Here is a 20,002-nt window from a genome sequence, read left to right as displayed (position 1 = left end):
AGGGTCTATAGAAGAACCCTTCCTATAGGAAAAGATCTATAGAAGAACCCTTTCTATCAGAAGGGGTCTATAGAAGCAACCTTTCTATTATAAAGGGTCTATAGAAGCACCCTTTCTATATTAGAGGGTCGATAGAGGCACCCTTTCAGAAAGGGTCTATAGAAGAACCCTTTCTATCAGAAAGGGACTATAGATAAACCTTTTCAGTCAGAAAGTGTCTATAGGTAAACCCTTTCTATCAGAAAGGGACTATAGATAAACCTTTTCAATCAGAAAGGGTCTATAGAAGAATCCTTTCTATCAGAAAGGGTCTATAGAAGAACCCTTTCTATCAGAAAGGGTCTATAGAAGAAACCTTTCTATTAGAAGGGGTCTATAGAAGCACCCTTTCTGTCTGGGAGACTCTATAGAAGCACCCTATCTATCTGAGAAGGGCTATAGAAGCACCCTTTCTATCTGAGAGGGTCTATAGAGGCACCCTTTCAGAAAGGGTCTATAGAAGCACCCTTTCTATATTTGAGGGTCTATAGAAGCACACTATAGAAGCACCCTTTCTATATTAGAGGGTCTATAGAAGCACCCTTTCTATCAGAAAGGGTCTATAGAAGAACCCTTTCTATCTGAGAGGATCTATAGAAGCACCCTTTCTATCAGAAATGGTCTACAGAAGATCCCTTTCTATCAGAAAGGGTCTATAGAAGATCCCCTTCTATCAGAAAGGGACTATAGATAAACCTTTTCAACCAGAAAGAGTCTATAGGTAAACCCTTTCTATCAGAAAGGGTCTATAGAAGCACCCTTTCTATCTAAGAGGATCTATAGAAGCATCCTTTCTATCAGAAAGGGTCTATAGAAGAACGCTTTCTATCAGAAAGTATCTATAGAAGAACCATTTCTATCAAAAAAGGTCTATAGAAGAACCCTTTCTATCAAAAAGGGTCCATAGAGGCACCCTTTCTTTTAGTAAGGGTCTATAGAAAAACCCTTTCTATCAAAAAGTGTCTATAGAAGTGTAACAAGAAACCATTCATTTAATATAAAGAAGCGCCTAAGAGTATGCAACACATAACGAACTGCTCGCAAACTGTGATGTTTTCTTGCTGGTAAATTTGAAAATCAATTAGTGCCAAAGTAATAAAATCATAGTTTTAATGCCACTTTCATTGTCTGTGAAAATAACCGTTATATGTGATAACATTAATGTACCCGCCGTCGTTAAAACAATTTGTAGTTAAACACTATTTACACACTATCATTGGCGTATCCATTCATTTATTGTTTGTTAAGTACACAACCGACCACAGCAATAGCGTGTCAATGTGTCAACTCTTTGTTCAAGTTTCCATTATCTGTGATTGTTGTCCATAAAGTGTAGACCATTAAAGCCGATGGATGATTTAATATAGACCATTGCATTCCTTAAAATGCTGCTGCCACTGATGATGATGTATTCTCAGTTACGTGTCAGGCATGGTATTTGTCTGCTGCCGCTGGTTGTTGTGCATCTTATACTTTTTATTATCCCATATTTATTGCGGGGTTTGTTGAGCATTTAAGTTCTACTGTGGGGTTCGGTGGTGTGGCGCTGCGTCAATGTATGTGCCTTTTGTACCCGACTCACATCTTAAATTAGTGTGTAATTAGTGAAGGTTACAGAGGCCACATAATGTTTTTGTGGCGATAAAATTCTGATGACGTTGTTTTATTAAAATTTCTTTCATTCTTTCTAAACACACACACATAGCGCAGCGTAGCACCCAACCTCGATTGGCAGCGCCAAAACGACGACGTCAAGACTATTTGAAAAACAAAATAACTCCTGGAATTTTGCGATTACGCCAGTTTATAATAATTTATTCGTTTCATTCTTGCCTTTATTTTCAGATACAATAGACGCTCATTGTGCCTGGTGGCATGTGTACGCTGCTACGATTTATCCCGCTAGACATTGATATTAAAAATAAAACGTATTTTTAATTCAGACGACACCAACCACCAACAACAAGTGTAAATCAAATCGGACGGAAACCGGAGAACATCAATTGATTGCCACAACGACGGACGATACAGCACAATGCCGATGATGACACTAATGGGTACAAGCTGGCACTTGATAACAATGCTGCTGTCAATGAAGATGGTGACGATGATGATGCCTTTGATGTCAAGTTTGGTGATGCGAGTAATGTAATTTCCCAACAACAACATTAACGTTTAAAAATAAAAGATATCTGTGTTAAACTATTGTGGCTACTTCCTGCCATCCCTGCCGTTGTCGTCGCCATTGTCTCATCTAACCATACGCATTTTAATTGACATGATGCGTTATTCGGAAATCTCAAGGGATTTGTCTAGCGATAATTTACGCTATGTGGAATTTGTTGGTCAACACGATGATGATGTGTGTACCAGGGAAGCATCGCCATTGAGTGATACCTCAAATGGTAGTGGTCTACTGGTAACACAATCCCCAGTTCCTGCTGCTGCTTCAACTTGTCGTCGTCATAATCACAATATACGTACAAAACGTTTATATATCGATGATGAGGCCGATGATGATGACGATGATGACCAGCATGACGGCAATCATAAACATCATTACGATAATATATCATTGGGTAATAATCGTAGTAACTTTAGCGGCTTCTATGCAGGATTGCGTAATTCAAAACGTTTTTCCAGTGGCAGTGGCAGCAATAGTTCAGTAAATGGTACTGCAAATGGTGCTGCCACCATTGGCTATGTACGTCATCGTAAGGATAGTACACAATCGACACAGAGTTGTCAATTTGATACCGAATCACCGCATAAGCATTTAAATGCAGGTGGTATTAGCAAATCCCTGAACATAAAGGGAAGACGTAAACATTCAATTGGGTGTCTAAATGCGTTTTCCTCATCACCAGATTCGCCAGGGAATTACTATGGTGTTGGGTAAGTCGTAGTTATTTTAAATTGTTCCTAGAATAATAATTTTAATTTTTTACTCCTTCCCTCTCTTCCAGCTGTGGACCACCTGCATTAAAATCCAATAGTTTACCCGGCCATACCTCTACCAAATCCTCTTCGTCTTCATTGGACGCCACTATTTTAAGTGCTTTACGTATACCCGCCGATGAATTAGCCAATCAATTGACCTTATTGGATTTTTCTGTTTTTGCTGCCATACAACCCGACGAATTGACCAGTTGTGCATGGACCAAAAAGGAGAAACACACGACAACACCGAATATTGTTGCATTTACAAAACGTTTCAATCACACGAGTTTTTGGATTGTCCAAGAGATATTGAGCGGTGATCAACCTAAACAAAGGGCAGAGATATTGGCACATTTTATTAAGGTAAATGTAATAAAGATGTTTTCTTATAAACTGATTGGAACTGTATAGCCAACTGGTAGGAGCGAGTAGCTGGAACTGAATAACCGATGGACACGATAACTATAGAAAGGAGTGGCTTCCGCACATAGATCTAGTTCCATTCGGTCCATTTTGAATATAAATCCAGTTTAAGGCCACTTCTCGGATCGTGTTGAAAATTTAATAGCGGGTAGTCCATGTGATGTTGACTACAACAACGTATTTTTTAGGGGAGCCAATACATTCGAGGCATGGGGCTGTACGAAAAAGCTCTAGCGGTTTTTAGTTGCTACAGATCGATAGTGGAGAAGTGTCAACTCAATGCCAATGATCATTCAGCCGTATTCTGAACGTAATTTCCCAGTGACTTTGCCGTTTCAACTTAAAGAAGGTAGTGAGAAGTCTCTCGGGGAATTTACTTTCAGAATAAGGCTGAGTATGTTGTTGTTTGACAGCACTTGGGATAGACGTCCAATAAGGGCGGTATAGTAAAAGGCAGAGCGACCAAAGGTCTTATATGCCGCTCTCTTTTTACAACTTTATTCCTAGATTTCACTTTGTGGGTAATGTAGGTGGCGGACAAAGTAAGTTAAAGGGGATTGTCGAAGACTAGACAAGGATCTTTGGATTATCGATGTTAGTAGCTTCCCTTACTTTACTCTTTGTCAATAGCTATTTTCATTGCCAGGCAGCCTAATGTCAAGTCTTCCGTTCAAATGCCACGGTTATCCTGTCTAGAATATTCAACACTTCTGCCGTTTTCGTTTCCGTTTCTGTAACTCCTTTTCGAAAGCCACAGTTTTGCTACTTTATGATTGTTAACGCAGTCCCCCTGCAGAGAAAATCCACAACGAAGATTCCACGGCGGCGGGTTCTTCGATTACGGATTGACCCACACAACACCCGTGTTCCGGCCAGCGGCTACCACCTCAGTCTATACATTTGTTGGTATTTGTATCGTTTTTCTGTGTTGCGAGCAGAATATCCCGGAATGCCTGCTACGGATTCGTTTGGTCCCTGCAGGGACGTTGGAACCCCAGTACCAATATGGATGTGCTCAGCTTGTGACATCCGCATCCACCACACTCAACCTTCGGTGAGATGTGGGGAGTGGGTGCATCTCACGTATTGTTTGTGACTCCTGGACAACGACAGGGAGTTTGTTGCTGCATTCTGCGTGAACACAGCCCCCAGTGAGTCGCCTCGTCGTCATTAGAATAAGCGACTCTTAACACCAGCCGTTACTTCTCCAATCCCTGAAAAATCGTCGTGTTTACAATTTAATTGCAATGGACTGTTCAATACAGACCTATCTCGCTTGAGCCTGGCTCTAATGAACCGTACATGGAATGTAGGGAGGTAGCAGTCAGGGGCGAAATTGCCGAGGTGGTGTTTGCTGGTGTTCGCCGATAAATAGCTGCAGGTTATAGGCTTAATAGCAGATTGATAGCTCTACGTTTTGCACAGTCAATTAGAACACCCCTACCAGAATTAACGCAGAGTGTTCGCCAGGAATAACCATCGTACCACCTGGTCTGACAAATGACGTCACTTGGCAACCAGTTGTTGTTGTAGCAGCACGGAAACCTACGTAGAAGCATAGATTTGATGCTGGGTTGGCAGCCTCTGGCCGAAACACGATCGTTTCGTATCAATATGGTACGAAAGAACCCGCTGCCGTGGAGTTGTAACCCGTCGTTTCTGGATGTGGTCTGGAAGATAACATAAGCAGAAACAAGTGGTTAAATCATCTGAAGAGTTGCAACATTGGAACCGGAATAAGTGAATTGTGGGCAACGGTTAAAGGTGAATCGTACAAACCGATTTCGCTTTTGTCGCCCTTAGCAAAGACCCTTGAGACTTTAATCCTCCTCAGCTTTAGAAATAGCTATCCAGTTTCCGATCATTAAAATGGGTTTCCGTAAGCAGCGCAGTACGATAATAGGGCTGCACGCCATCTCCACATATATTAGTCGAGAGGTCAACCAGAGCATGCCCTGTTATAGAACAGGTTGCACCAAGATGTTTGAAGACATCGAACAGACTACCCTCAGGTCATATTGGAAACGTTGAGGAATCAATTATAAATTTGGACGCTAGTCGTACGTGGAATTCAGGAATAAAAAGTCGAAGCCCCGTAGAGTGAAACGGGCAGTTCCTCTAGATGGGGGATATCTCCGGAACTGTTTAACCTCTACTTCTCTACATGTATTCTACCCCCTCCGGACGGCATTGAGATCGTAACGTATGCGGATGATTGTACGATCTTGGCGTCAGGAGTCACTATCACTGATGTCATTTGTGAAAGGCTGAACTCATATTTGACCTTACCTGCTTTTTCCATGCGAGGAATATGCAAATATTCGCCACTAAATCTACGGACACTCTGTTTACCACATGGACTGCAGAGGGGAGCACTGAGTTAAATGTCATGGTCGATAGTAGCAGAATTCCGACCACCAACTACCCCAAGATTCTAGGGGTCACATTCGACAACATGTTTAGATCGTCCGTGCATGACACAGCTATTTGCGACAAGCTGAGATGTAGGAACAATGTTCTCAAGTCCCTAGCCGACAGCACTTGGGGTGCTGTTAAGGAAATCTTGTTGACCACATATAACGCGATAGGTCGGTCTGTGGACCGTGTACATTAGGAGACAAAGATTCTTTCAGCAACACAATGATATGATTTCGTTGCAGTACTACTTCCTCGTGTGTTACCTGATCCCCCATCTATCGCAACTGAAGAGCGCCAGCTGTCACGACAAACCAGAGTAGTTTTGGCTCAACTAGGCTCGCGAGGGTGCAGCCGACTAAATTCCTATAGGGCACCGATCTATGACACCATGCATAACATCTGCCCAGCATGCGGCAAAGGCGCGCACGATGCACTGCACATTTTCAACTGCCCTGCCAAACCTACTCAACTAACTCCAGTAGCTTTGTGGCTACATCCCATCGAAGCAGCCACCTTTCTAGTAATGATAGTAAAGATGACTCCCATAGTAACATCCCAAAAAATAATGAAACAAAAGCAGAAGTAATGAGTAGTTGCAGTTCTTAAGGCTCATCCGGAATACTCATCCGTTTGACACCACTTGAATTTCAGACCATACAGTTGCCGTAGATATTACCTCAATTGGTATGCACTGATGACTAAAAGATGATGTCAAGATCAACCGATTCGGTTCAAAACCGTCGTAATATTTTGTCCAAACTTAGATATAGTTCTAAGATAAATCAGGTTTGAATATAGACTATATCCATCCACTCCTTAGGGTACCTCCCACACAAAATTTCAGTTTATCACCTTCTCTCGAATAGTTTTGATTTTTTTTTTTGAAATAGGTTGTGCTCGAGGTCTCTATTACGAAGGTACAAATTTTCTGAGGGGTAAGTCCATACTTACTTAGCTTAAAACTGTAGACATCCCCTAGGGCCACCATATGTAGTAGGAGCGATATCTATCGAAAGGAATGACTCCCAAAATAATATCCACTTTCAAAATGGACTATGTCTGCTCATTCCTCGAAATACCTCTTCCGTAAGTAACACTCTTGAGCTTAAATCCAAATCCAAAATTTTGTCCGCAAGTTTAAATGTCCAAAAAGGACCACAAAATTCTGAAAACCCCCTAAATACTTAATTTTTGGGGAAAAGGGTTTTAGTTTTGTAGCCGGTATTCGATCTGTCCATAAATGAAAGTTTCAATTCACTCACACCAAAGCCAACTGATACTATTTTTACTTGCTTTTTTATTTCTTTTTTACTAAATCCAAATTCTTTTCCTTCAACAGGTTGCCAAAAAACTCCACGAACTCAATAATCTTCATTCCTTGTTTGCCATTATTTCGGCCATGCAGAGTGCTAGTATATATCGGCTAAAGAAAACATGGGCCTATTTAGCTAAAAAGGATAAACAGAGCTATGAACGTTTAAGTGATATTTTTAGTGATCAAAATAATTGGGAAAATTTGCGAGCCTATTTGGAAAGTTTACGTTTACCATGTATACCCTATTTGGGTTTATTTCTGACCGATTTAATCTACATCGATTTGGCATATCCGCAAAAGAATGGCATTGAACCGGAACAACGAAGAAATCGTATGAATAATATACTACGTGTTATATCGAATTATCAAGAATCGAATTATAGTAATATACAGCCGATCGAGTCTACACAGAAATATTTAACATCGATACGTTACATAGAAGAATTGCAAAATATTTTTGAGGAAGAACAATATAAGTGAGTAGTAACAGTGGCAAATGTTTATGAAAAAGGAAAACGAAAAAAAAATTTTTGTTTATTTTTAGAAAATCCTTAAAACTTGAACCGATTTCACCATTGGCTCCCAGCTCTTCTTCTTGTAGCTCTAAGGAATCGTTTAATGTGGATGTTGTGACACCAGCATTGGCTTGCCTAAATCTCTCACCTGCCAAGACAGCAGGCTCTGTACGTTTACCAAGTTCCTCTGCAGTTAAATTTATACCCGGACATCGCAAATGCCGTAGTTTGGGTACCAAGTAAGTTTTCTTTTCAATTACTTTTTGTTAAGTTTCTTCTAATGTTCTCCTTTATGAATTTCATTGATTTGTAATTCTTTTCATTTTCTATTCAAATTACCAAACAAAAAACAAACCGTGCTATCCTCCATCTTATTCTTATGCCACGTCATGTCACACAACAACGACCACTTGCCATCAATACTTCAAACATCATTGGTACCGTCTTTTAATCGCCAAACAACAAAAACTACTATGACCATCATCACCAAAAATTCGTACATGAAATTTCTAAAAATTGCTCAACTTTATTACCTTCCTTAATATGATTTCTTTTTTGATGTCGCAATAATTTGTTACTGTGCTTTCCTTTTGCTGATTGTTTGTTTTTCTGTTTTTTTTTTTGTTTTAACATTTACTCACACATAATTTTACTACAACAACCACAAACAAATTTTCTTTAAATACTAAAATAGGTTTCGTAGCACAAGTTTGCCGCGAAATTTCTCACATAAATGCCATTGTTCACTAATAATGCTAACAAAATCTGGCATTGTTATCAATACCACCGCCGCTGCAAAGCATTTACGTTGTCCCTGTTGTTCTTGTTGCCAGTGTCGGTGAGTTGTCTTAATTTTCTTTTATTTTCCACCCTTTTTCTTTTGTTTACTTAATTGTAATTGTCCACGGCTTTAGCATTTAATTGTCCATGCTAAGCTTCACTTGTTCATATAATCATCATCGTCATGCTTTGTGGTTTTGATTTGCGGCATATTTTACAAATGTTATTTTATTTATATATTTTCTACTGCTTTACGCTTATCCATTTGATACTTTAACATTGACGTATCCTAATTAGTGGTGTAAACAATTGCTTGTATCCTTTTTTTCTACTTATGTGTGTAAATTATTTATAATATGCTTTGGTTTAGGTTTGGTATTATTCTGAATGAGTAATAACGGAATTGATTCACCGTTTCATCACATATATCTTGTCTTATCCCTTAGGTTGACTTTCGATTGGATAGTCTTACTACATTGGTTTGAGATACCTGTCGTCGTGGATATACTTTTGATTGTATTTTTTACATTTGTATATATTTGATATATGATACTCCATATAATATGAAAAACAAGCAAAAATGTTAAGTTCGGCCGGACCGAACATTATACCCCCATCATGAAATATTCTGACGTCAAATGAAGTAATTTGTTGCCTTTCCTTTCCACAATATCAGGCGGATACGTTTTTTTACCAAGAACTACAAATAGCAAATTATAACCAATTCGGGCCGAAAATGTAGATATAAACTTGAAAATACCTGAAATCCGGAGGTACTATGGCCATAATTTTTGGTGCAGAAGGTTTCTGATTACCCCAAATACCAAATTACAGTCATTTCGGGCCGAAAATGTAGATATAAACTTCAAAATACCTGAAATCGGGTGGTACCCCTATTGGCGGCTATAGAAAAATTGGACCATATTGATGATTTTTTGGCAAAAGTATTTTTTACTTATTTTAAGCATTTACTGAAAAAATCAGATCGATCCCACGATTAGAAATATTTTTGTCACACCTTCCCATACAAGTGGCTCCCATTGGAAGTTTGGTATAACATGTGGTATTCTGTATCGCCCTCTCAAAACCATTCCAAGAATTAATAAAAAAAATCGCTAAAATATTATCTGTACGAGAAGAACTGTCCAGAGTACTAAAACTGTCAAACTTTCCAAAAAATGTCAAATGGCGCCCGGCCATTAAGCAGTGTTGCCTAGACCAGAAATTTATCGAGCAGCCCCCGTATACAGTTTGATACAATGAACACGTGTCTCATCGAAATAACGATTTTAGTCCCCAAATATGTATGGACGAAATCCGTTTCAGACAATTTGGAGTCGGTCGAGCCATGTTCGTCCGTCTGTCTGTCCGATTGGCAGGCTGGAGCGCACTATAACTCTGAAATGGATCAATCGATTTGGTCCATAATTTGGTTCTTCTGATATTTTGTCCAAACGTAGATCAAGTTCGAAGATAGACCATATCGGTCCAATATTTCGGGTACCTCCCCCAAAAAAGTTTGAGTGCATCTCATATGTTGTTCTGGACTTGTCTATGCGAGGGACCACGACAAGTGGGACAATGTTGCTGCATGTTGCGTGAACACAGCCTCCAGTGAGTCGTCCTCGTCATCAGACTCACCCTCACTCCCCCCAACAGCAGCAGAATTTACAGCCGTTGTTGTTCCAATCCCTGAAAATGCACCATTTTTGCAATTTAATTGCAATGGACTCAGAGGTAAGATCGAGAAAATAGTGCATTTTATGAGTCGGAAGAATATCATGATCTCAATAACAACATCAACTTACGGCATTGTAAGGAGTGGAGGTGGGGGATTAGCTTTCCTATTGGACCAGTCTGTTCAATTCAGACATATCTACCTTGATTGAGCCTGGTTCTAATGACCCGTACATGAAATTTATGGGGAAGCAGTCAGGTGTGGTACTGCCGAGATAAAGTTGCTTAACGTATACATCCCGCCGATAAATAGCCGTACTCCAGGATATAGGCTCAATATTAGTTCGCTATTGGAAGGCCATAACCGTCGATCTAGGGGGACTTTAATGCTCATCATGAGTTGTGGCATTCGGTCCTCGGAAACGACCACAGCTGTATAGTGCTGGGTGAGCCGATTAACGTTTGGCATGGTCAATGAGGACGCCCCTATCAAAACTAGCCTATCAAAATAGCCTGGTCTGACAAATGATGTCACCGGCAATCCGCAGCGTCAGGAATAGTTATCCAGTTGCGGATCATCAGAAAGGGTTCCATAAGCAGAACACAACAACAGCGCTGCACGCCATCTACACACATGTTAGTCGAGGATTCAACCAGAGCAAGCCTTCTGATAGAACAGTGAAGATGGCGCTTGACTTATGAAATCAATTATATGTGTGGCCGCCAGTCGTACATGGAATTTAGGAAAAATAAGTCCAAGAAGCCTCGTAAAGTGAAACATGCAACTCCCCAAGATGGGGGCTTGGACTGCTGAATTCACCCCCTTGGGGCTTTGACTGGGGTTAATGAATGAAATTTCCCCGTGAGTTTTGTCTTTCCGCCGTTGCAACTTAAGGAAGAAAGTGAAAAAATTCACGGGGAATTGCCGTTCATGATAACCCCCCATAACGCACACGGATGGATGATTGCACGATATTGTCGTCGGGTACCTTCTCTAATGTTATTTGTGAAAGGCTGAACTCCTATTAGACTGATCTTACCACACTTTTTCCACGTGAGGAATATGCACTGCACATGGTATGCAGAGGTGAGCACAGAGTTGAATGTAATTGTCGATGGTAGCAGAATTCCGACCACCACATTCGACAGTACGTTCATGTCGTCCGCCCATGCGACCACCACAAACAATTCTATTCGTCAGATTCGACAGCGTGTTCATGTCGTATGCCCATGCCACAGTTATCTGCGACAAGCTGAGATGTAGAAACAAGGTCCTCAAGTCCCTAGCCGGTAGCACTTGGGGTGCTGATAGATAAACCTTGTTGGCCACATACATAAGATATGCGGCGCCAGTGTGGCCGCATTTATAAGCGCAACGCGATGGAAACATATTTAAACCTGTCAGATGCCCCCTCAGGACTGCTTCATGTTTTCAAATGACATGCTTTCGTTGCAGTAATTGCTCGGGTGTTACCGTGAGAGCCAACCTAAACACCATATGATGGATAGAACCGCTAACCCTGTAAAATGGGATCTTCATGATCTAGAAAGAGAGGTCCAATGTTAAAAGAGAGACCCCTAAATCGGCAAGCCTATCAAGCATTGCAATAGCATTCAGAAAGATGCAGCCACAGATGCCATAAATAACTATCTCGTGAATACGGTCCTCGAAGAACATAACCCATCTATCCCAGCGGAGGAGCGTCAGCTGCCACGACAGACCAGAGTAGTTTTGCTTCAACTAACTACGCTCGGGATGGCGCAGTCGTCTAAATTCCAATAGGGCAATAATTGATTACAACATGCAAAACTTCTACCCAGCATGCTACACAGGCCCGCATGACACATTGCAGCTTTTCAACTGCCTGCCAAACCTACTCAACTAACATCAATAGCTGAGATGTAGGTAACAACCCATCGAAGCAGCAAAATTCCTAAAATTGCAGATAGACCCAGAGCCAGATTAAGCGGAAAAACGAACTTACGAACATATTATATACTGTTGTAACAACTACAACAACAACGATCTGGGAACGTGGCCGTGTGAAGGCCGGTTTTGATTTGGCAAGGGTAAAGACTTTAAATTCGGTCGAATGTAATCTTCCTCATAGGTTCCATATATTGGTTATGTGTTATTTAATTTGGGCCCTATGGTCGGCCTTATTGTAGCCATAACATTTAAAGTGGATTTGGTTGTTATAGGTGTGGCCGCATGGTGGTTTAGAATCGTTTTTTTCGGCCAAAATTCTTTACCGTTTGAACGGATAGTGATACTTTCATAATATTTTTTTCTCCGATAGATAACACAATCAGCTTTCCGGAGAGTAAAGAACGGTCAAATTGAGTCAAGTAGGTTCAGAGGAAATCTAGTCAAAGCTAAACTTTTGAGTTTTTTACTACTTTTTCATCAAAATATAAGTTTTTTGTGTGTTTTTTTTATATCTTCCTATATACTAGAAATTGTGAAATTCCAATAAATATGCTATATAAATAAAAAAAACTAAAATGTTAAGCTAATTTAAAAAAAATATCAAACATTTTATATTTGTTCAAAAATTAAAAAAAATACTCTTTGGGTTTTATAAAACTCATATTAATCAGATAAAAACTCATATACTAAATAAATGTAGATTTGTGCAAAAAACTGCATTTATTATGGCAAACGGTATGGAAAACACACATTTTACGCATGTAATTTCAATGAATTTCATAAAGTGTTAAATGGACGGAACGGGGTGGGTACGAAAGTATATATGGCCTGAAAGAGGACACTCGAGCATCTTCCTGTATATACTATACCTTGTTTCAGATTATTCCACTTAAGTTTGAATTTCACTAAAATGTACTACCTGAGGAAAAATAAAATAACCCACTACGTTTCGGTAATTTATTAAAACGTTTCTTAAAGGCAAAAATCCTACCTACCTAAAAAAACAATGAACACAATGGGTCTCATGCATAAAAACGAGTAAAAGCGATGAGTTGAGTCAAGTAAGCAATTGCTCGTAAGTTGAGTTAGATCGAACAGCAACAGCTTTTGCTCAATTTCGTATGCATAAAAATGAGTTCAAACCAATTGCAATTACTTGAGTAAATTGAGATCAAACCTCTAATTGTTATTGAAGTTCAAACAAGTCGTCATTGCCTGCCATTTCCTTTGACAATCTTTTATTTGATCTGCATCTTTCGGGAATTTTATCCATTCGCTTGCTTTGGCAGATATAAGTTTTGCAACTTCCGCAATTGTTCGCGACACAGTTGATTGATGGGCCCCAATATCTGTGGCTATACCATTTTGGAATCCAGAATCTGCACAGAATCTTAAATAGAGTCGAATTTTATCAATGTTGCTGCAGGTACCACCACGACTTTCTTCTGACTCCTCAAAAAAATAATTCGCTAACCAGCAAATGCTACTACCATGAAATCTATGTATTTATCATTTTATTATTAGTTATATAAAAAATAATAATTAAGATTACAAACCTGTATAATTTTTTATCCTCACTTGCTAAATTTGTCTTACGCTTTTGATAACATTTTTTATTTATTTGTGGTACAAAATATTCAGCCATGATTCCCTTTTAGTGCACGCGAGTCAACTAAAAGGCATGCTCCACAAAATTTAAGCAAGAGCTCACAAAAGTAAGCAAAACATTGTTTTTATGCATATGAAAATGAGAACAATCTCATCTAACTTCAACTTCTAAGTTCAAACTGAGCAAGAAGAGATCAAACGTGAGCAGTGAGTAAAAGCAAATACATCAAATTTTATTATGCATACGACAAGCACCTTTTACTCAAAAAATCGAGTTCGAGCTCAAGCTCACGTTTTATGCATGAGACCCAATATCTGCTTTAGTTTCCGAGAATTAGCTATTTTTCTCCAGAAATTAGTAAAAATTACGTATTTTCTAAAATTATGGAAAAACTGTCGTCTTTAGAACACGCCACGCCCACACGCCTTTCACTATTTTGACCTATTTTTTGGCTTCCTGTTTACTGGCTTTTGTTTACTTACGAATTCCATATAGAAATTACAATCGGTGACGAAAAAATTGGGTTTTGGCCAGGAAAATCGATTCCTGAACCACTATTGGCCCGACGTTATTAATTTCTTTTCATTAGTTTTCACTTTATAGTATCATTAAATTGTTGTTTCGCTATAAACATCTTGTAATAATAGGAAGTATTTATCTCAGTTTTTTATAGAATTTCGGACTTTGCCTGCAGCTTTTATGTGTAAATTTTAATTCGTCTATTTTATCCTCGATTTGCTTGCCATGCTGTGTATTAAAAAAGGCCTAGCATTAGAAATTTGTTTTTTCCAAAATAAAATTTTAAAATATTTTCCTTTTTTCTTTGTCTTTTCAGTATTTTTGGCAAGTCCAATGCGTCGAGCAATAACGAGGTTATGAATAATACATTGGCAAATGGTATTACCTATCATCATCATGATTTGCATATACAACCACGCCATTTATTGGATGATTCGGTATTGGAGTCACCTCATTGTGGTCTTGGCGGTGGTAGCGGTGGTGCTGGTGGTGTTGCCACACCCAATGGATCAATACATTTGGGTGATAATTCCATTGGCGATATGTTAAATTGCCATTTGCATGAAGTAAGCAGTCTACAAATACCCACAGATGAAGAGGGCGCTGGTAATACGCTCCAGGGTTGTGTCAGACGTAAAACTGTGCAAAAGGAAGGACGTAAACCAGCTGTGGCCTCTTGGCAGCGTTATTATATACAAATATGGGCCAACTCTTTGGTCTACTTTCCACCCAAATCATTTAAGGGCAGTGATCGCAGCGATTTCAAAAGGGAACCCTGTAAGGTTTGTCCCTTGGAAGGATGGTATGCCCAGGTGGTCATAAATCCAAAACATAAAAATACATTTGAGTTATATCATCGGGCTTTGGGCACTATATACAAATTTCGTACCGATAGTCCACAGGCGACACAGCTGTGGTGTAGTACAATTTGTAAAATAGCTCTGCAGCAAAATAATAAGACACAAAAATCGGTACCCGTTAATTTAATGTCTTTCGAATAATGTTCTTCGAAGCAAGCAATAAATTAATAACTAAGAGACAATTTAATTGTTTGAAGTGTACTACTAAAGGAGAAGGCGAGAAGAAGCGATACATAATGTAAACTACTTAAATGGAAAATCTATCCGGCCAAAAGAAAATAATATTTATATATTTTGTGGTACTATATGTTATGTTGTTAATTTAAGTAGTTATGTTTCATGGAGAGAGGGTATACTATACTATGAATTTGGATATAGGATTTTGATAGCGCTTAGAGCAAAAAAACAAACATGATATTTGCAACCACCATACATCCTACTCACCTACAATTACTGTATAAGCTTTATGCCAAAAAGAAGAAAAACATAAGGGAAAATAATAAAATATGTGGAAAAATTAATAAAACAATTTTCCAGTTTCCCATCTCACTAAAAATACTCTAAGATTACAAGGTGCTACAACTGAGAATGTAGATTTTATTGGGTGCTTTTAAACAGTAACATTTATAAAAACTTCGAACAATCCAACTTTTAAAAGCAATGGTGAACGTTTGTATACTGAAAGTTAAAATGTTTTCCTGTATGTATATATGTAATCTACCTTTCAAAAGTTTAAATATAGTCTAGACTTTCTTGTAGCACCCTGTTATTTATGTATCTTAAATTGCTCCTAAACAAAATGCAAGCATATATAGAACAAAATCAACAATATTTAATTTCTAAGACTGACAGTAATAATTAAAAAGAACACAATACACGAAATGAACAAAATACTGAAAACACATACTTTATACATATTTACACACACATCTAATGTTTAGAACTAGAAATTTGTTAAATACTATGTAATATTAACTGTATTTTTATTTTCTTTATCTTTTTTCATATTAGCTGTAATTTATAAATGTATAAACAAAAAATCCAACAACTCAACGAATTTTTCGATTAGTATTAATTCTATAAATGTAAAGAAAAAAAAACACCAATATAAACTTTATTTTTATTTAAGTTGGTTTATTCTAGGATACATACACCATCCATACACATAAACCCATATTTATAAACTTGTCTCTCACTCTTTGCATTGTATTTAAGTTATATATTTTTTTATACATTCTTTTATTAATAAGTTTAGGTTATGTCTTACTTGCAACACCACTCACACTATCACCAATGCCATTATTATAACCTAAACACATTTTAAGATGCTAAACTCACACGAATCGAATTGAAAATCAAAATCAAATGTTCTCTTAAATAAGTTCTCACACTCAGAAAAATGCATGAAACATAAAAGAATTAAGGAAAATGCTTCCGTGTAAAATATGGAGTTTTTTCCTACGAAAAATAAAATAAAAATTAAAAAAACTATATAAAATTAAATAAAAGTGTTTTTTCTTAGGGACAACAAACTAAGTACTACACTCTTCCTCCTTCTTTGAGGAATGGAATATCTTAACTGATGAAAATCTATTTATATTGACATGATTTATGTATGGAGGTTAGGTTAGGCTGCGAATCCTTAAAGCCATCTAGTAGTATAGGTGACTGCTTCACTCGGAGACCGTTGGTCCATTGTGTTCATCCTGTGTAGGTTATGGTTGAAGATTTAAAGATGTGAGGATGTTGATGCGGTACAGTGAGATGAGGATGATAGGATAGAGATGATGGTGAAGTACAGGTAGGATGAAGATGTAAAGATGAGAAGTTTGATGCCGAGGTAGACATGCTTTTGTACTGGGAAATATAAGAAATTTGTTAGTATTTAGTAGTTATGGACCCTTGACAAGCCATGGAAGGTGTTGGGCAAAGTTGAATAGAACAATGGGATCTATGTTAGACAGGAAGGTCAGAGTGTCTATGTCATATGTACACAGTGTTGTTGTTGTAACAGTGTTTTTGTTATGTTCAATCTGGCTCTGGGTCAATCTCCAGTTCCAGAAAAGTTGCTGCTTCGTATGTAGCCACAGATCCACTGGAGATAGATGGGTAGGTTTGGCGGGGTAGTTAAAAAGGTGTTGTGTGTCGTGCGGACCCATGCCGCATACTGGGCAGATGTCTTGCACGGCGCGATCGATTTCCGCCCAATAAGAATTTAGGCGACTGCAATATCCCGAGCGTAGTTGAGCCAAAACTACTCTAGTTTGTCGTGGCAGCTGACCCTCCTCAGCTGCGATAGATGGAGGATGTACTCCGAGTACTTTATTCACACTATAATTGCTTAAGGCCTTGGCAACTGCGTCCGTGTGAATGCTATTCAATCCTGCTTGATATGCTTGTTGATCTAGGGGTTCTCTCCTGTATCGTTGGACCTCTCCCTCTAGAGCATGGATATCCTTCCTGATCTCCCTGAATGGGCCGGGCCTACCCACAAGATGGTGATTGGGATGGCTCACACGATAACATCCAAGCAGGTACTGCGACGAAAGCATCTCATTGCGTTGCTTTACAGGAAGAATTTTTGCCTCCTCATGTAGATGGTCCACTGACGATTTGAGGAGGCACCCTGTCGCTGTTCTCAGGGCGGCATTCTGGCAAGTTTGAATCTTTTTCCAGTTCGAATCACACAATCTCGGGGACCAGACTGGAGCCGCATAGCTTACCACAGTCCGACCTATCGCGTTATACGTGGTCAACAAGGTTTCTTTATCTGCACCCCAAGTGCTGCCGCCCAGGGACTTGAGGACCTTGTTCCTACTTTTCAACTTGTCGCAGATAGCTGTGGCGTGTGCGCACGACGTGAATGTAGTGTCGAATGTGACCCCTAAAATTTTAGGGCAGTTTGTGGTCGGAATTCTGCTACCGTCGACCACGACATTCAACTCACGTCCAAACTGCGCTGTCCATGTGGTGAACAGAGTGGCTGTAGATTTTGTGGGGAAAATCTGCATATTCCTCGAATGGAAAAAGGTGGTAAGATCAGTTAAATAGTTGTTCAGTCTCTCACAGATGTCATCAGGATAGGTACCCGACGCCAAGATCGTGAAATCATCCGCATACGTCACGATCTCAATGCCGTCTGGAGGGGGTGGAATACAGGAGAGGTAGAGGTTAAACAGTTCCGGAGATATCACCCCACCTTGGGGAACTCCCTGTTTCACTCTACGGGGTTTGGACTTCTTATTCCTGAATTCCACGTACGACTGGCGTCCACGCATATAGTTGACTATCCAACATTTCAAGCTTGGCCGGAGGGTTGTCTGCTCAATGTCCTCAAACAGCGTGGAGTGCCTGACTGTATCAAAGGCTTTTGATAAGTCAAGAGCCACCATCACTGTTCTATCGCACGGCCGTCTCTGGTTGAGTCCTTTACAGATATATGTGGTAATGGAGTGCAGCGCTGTTGTCGTGCTGTGCTGCTTACGGAATCCATGTTGATGATCGGCAACTTGATAGCTATTTCTGATACTGGGGAGGATCAAGGCCTCAAGTGTCTTTGCTACGGGCGATAAAAGCGAAATCGGTCTGTACGATTCACTTTGCTGGCATCCACACACACACAGTGTTCGGTATCCCCTTGTTTGCAACAAGGTGCACCTACAAAACAGATGTTCAACAGTCTCTACCTCCTCCGCATCTTCACATTGTCCTGCAAGTCAACGCCACTGTCATCCCATTTTGAGGTTAGATATATCACTCTACAGTGACCTGTTATAAGTCCCACCACGATTTTCATCCCTAACTTATGAATTGAGAGAAGGGACGCCGTTCTTGGACGAGAGACCACAGGTCAGATCACCTTGGATATCCTACAACCAGGTTCCAATAGCCATCTTTGATGTGCCCTCTCATTGAAGATCTCCCGAAGTTTGCCGATGTAGTAGCACATCGGTGGCAGGACGGTTTCGTCAACTGATACGTCGATAGACTTAGAGCCACCTCGAGCTAGTTCATCTGCTACCTCGTTTTGCATAATGTTGCTGTGGCCCGGAACCCAACATAGCTTTACGATATCGTGTATATCCTGCAGAGCTTTCCTGCAAACAAGAATAGCTCTTTAATTTATGGTTCATGACTTGAGAGCCTTAAGGACCGCCTGACTCTCGACATATATAGTCACCGGTCCTGTAAGACTGCCTTCAAGCCCTTTCACCAGTTCGGTTGCTTTATTGATAGCAAGAATCTCCGCCTGAAAAACACTACAATTATCGTTGAGCTTGTATGAGTTTTTAATTAGTGGTTTCTCGCAGTAGACGCCAGCGCCATTACCTTCTTTCATCTTGGACCCGTCTGTGTATATTGCCAGACCGTCCAGAGGAGATATGCACTCAGCCCATGCGTCCCTGCTTGGGAAGATGACGGATAAGGAGCCAAACTTGAAGGAGGTAGGCATATGAACCACATCAACACCCTGACTCCCGGAGTCTAAAAGTCCTCGCGGCCTGAAACTGGATTAGGATATCCAAAGGTTGGAAATCCAGGATGACGTTTAAGCAGCTTGAGGAGTGCTTTTAATCGATCCGGTAATCAGTAATGAAACGGTTCTATGTACACTTGCTAGTTTGGAGAGTAACCGGTCGAAGCACACAAGTATTTCATTTATTACCGGACGCCATAGCAGAGGTAAGATAACTCATCCCTGCGAAGTGCCTCTGTTAACAGATTTCCTTACATAACTCTCTCCTATGCATGAGTTGATGATTCTACTTTTCAGCAGCTCATCAATCCATTCCACATGGATAAAGGAAATGCCTGTGTTGCTGAGAGCATTGTGGATTGATTCAAGCTTCACATTATTGAAGGCCCCCCTCTATGTCGATAAAGCCCGCCAGCGTGAAGCCTGAACTTTCCATATGCTTCTCAACGTGCCCGACCACCTAATGCAGGACCTTTAGTGTAGGCATTTTGTGATTTGCT

General features: G+C 39.7%; 1 protein-coding gene across 1 annotated transcript in view; it reads left to right on the top strand.

Moving 5' to 3' along the window:
* Positions 1–16,533, top strand: part of RalGPS (Ral GEF with PH domain and SH3 binding motif) — a 66,321-nt gene extending 49,788 nt beyond the window's left edge. Inside the window, exons 2-6 of the mRNA XM_073990312.1 lie at positions 1,885–2,934; positions 3,006–3,342; positions 7,160–7,611; positions 7,680–7,889; positions 14,482–16,533. Of these exons, the coding sequence (XP_073846413.1) occupies positions 2,318–2,934; positions 3,006–3,342; positions 7,160–7,611; positions 7,680–7,889; positions 14,482–15,166 (2,301 nt within the window). The 5' untranslated portion in view covers positions 1,885–2,317 and the 3' untranslated portion in view covers positions 15,167–16,533. The remainder of the gene's footprint in view (positions 1–1,884; positions 2,935–3,005; positions 3,343–7,159; positions 7,612–7,679; positions 7,890–14,481) is intronic.
* Positions 16,534–20,002: the final 3,469 nt, after the last annotated feature.

The sequence above is a fragment of the Musca autumnalis genome, unplaced genomic scaffold (assembly GCF_047663935.1).
Source record: "Musca autumnalis isolate F117 unplaced genomic scaffold, ASM4766393v1 scaffold_5, whole genome shotgun sequence".
In the NCBI taxonomy this organism is placed as follows: Eukaryota; Metazoa; Arthropoda; class Insecta; order Diptera; family Muscidae; genus Musca; species Musca autumnalis.
Note: the sequence above shows the minus strand (reverse complement) of the source record. Positions and strands in the feature narration are given on the sequence as shown.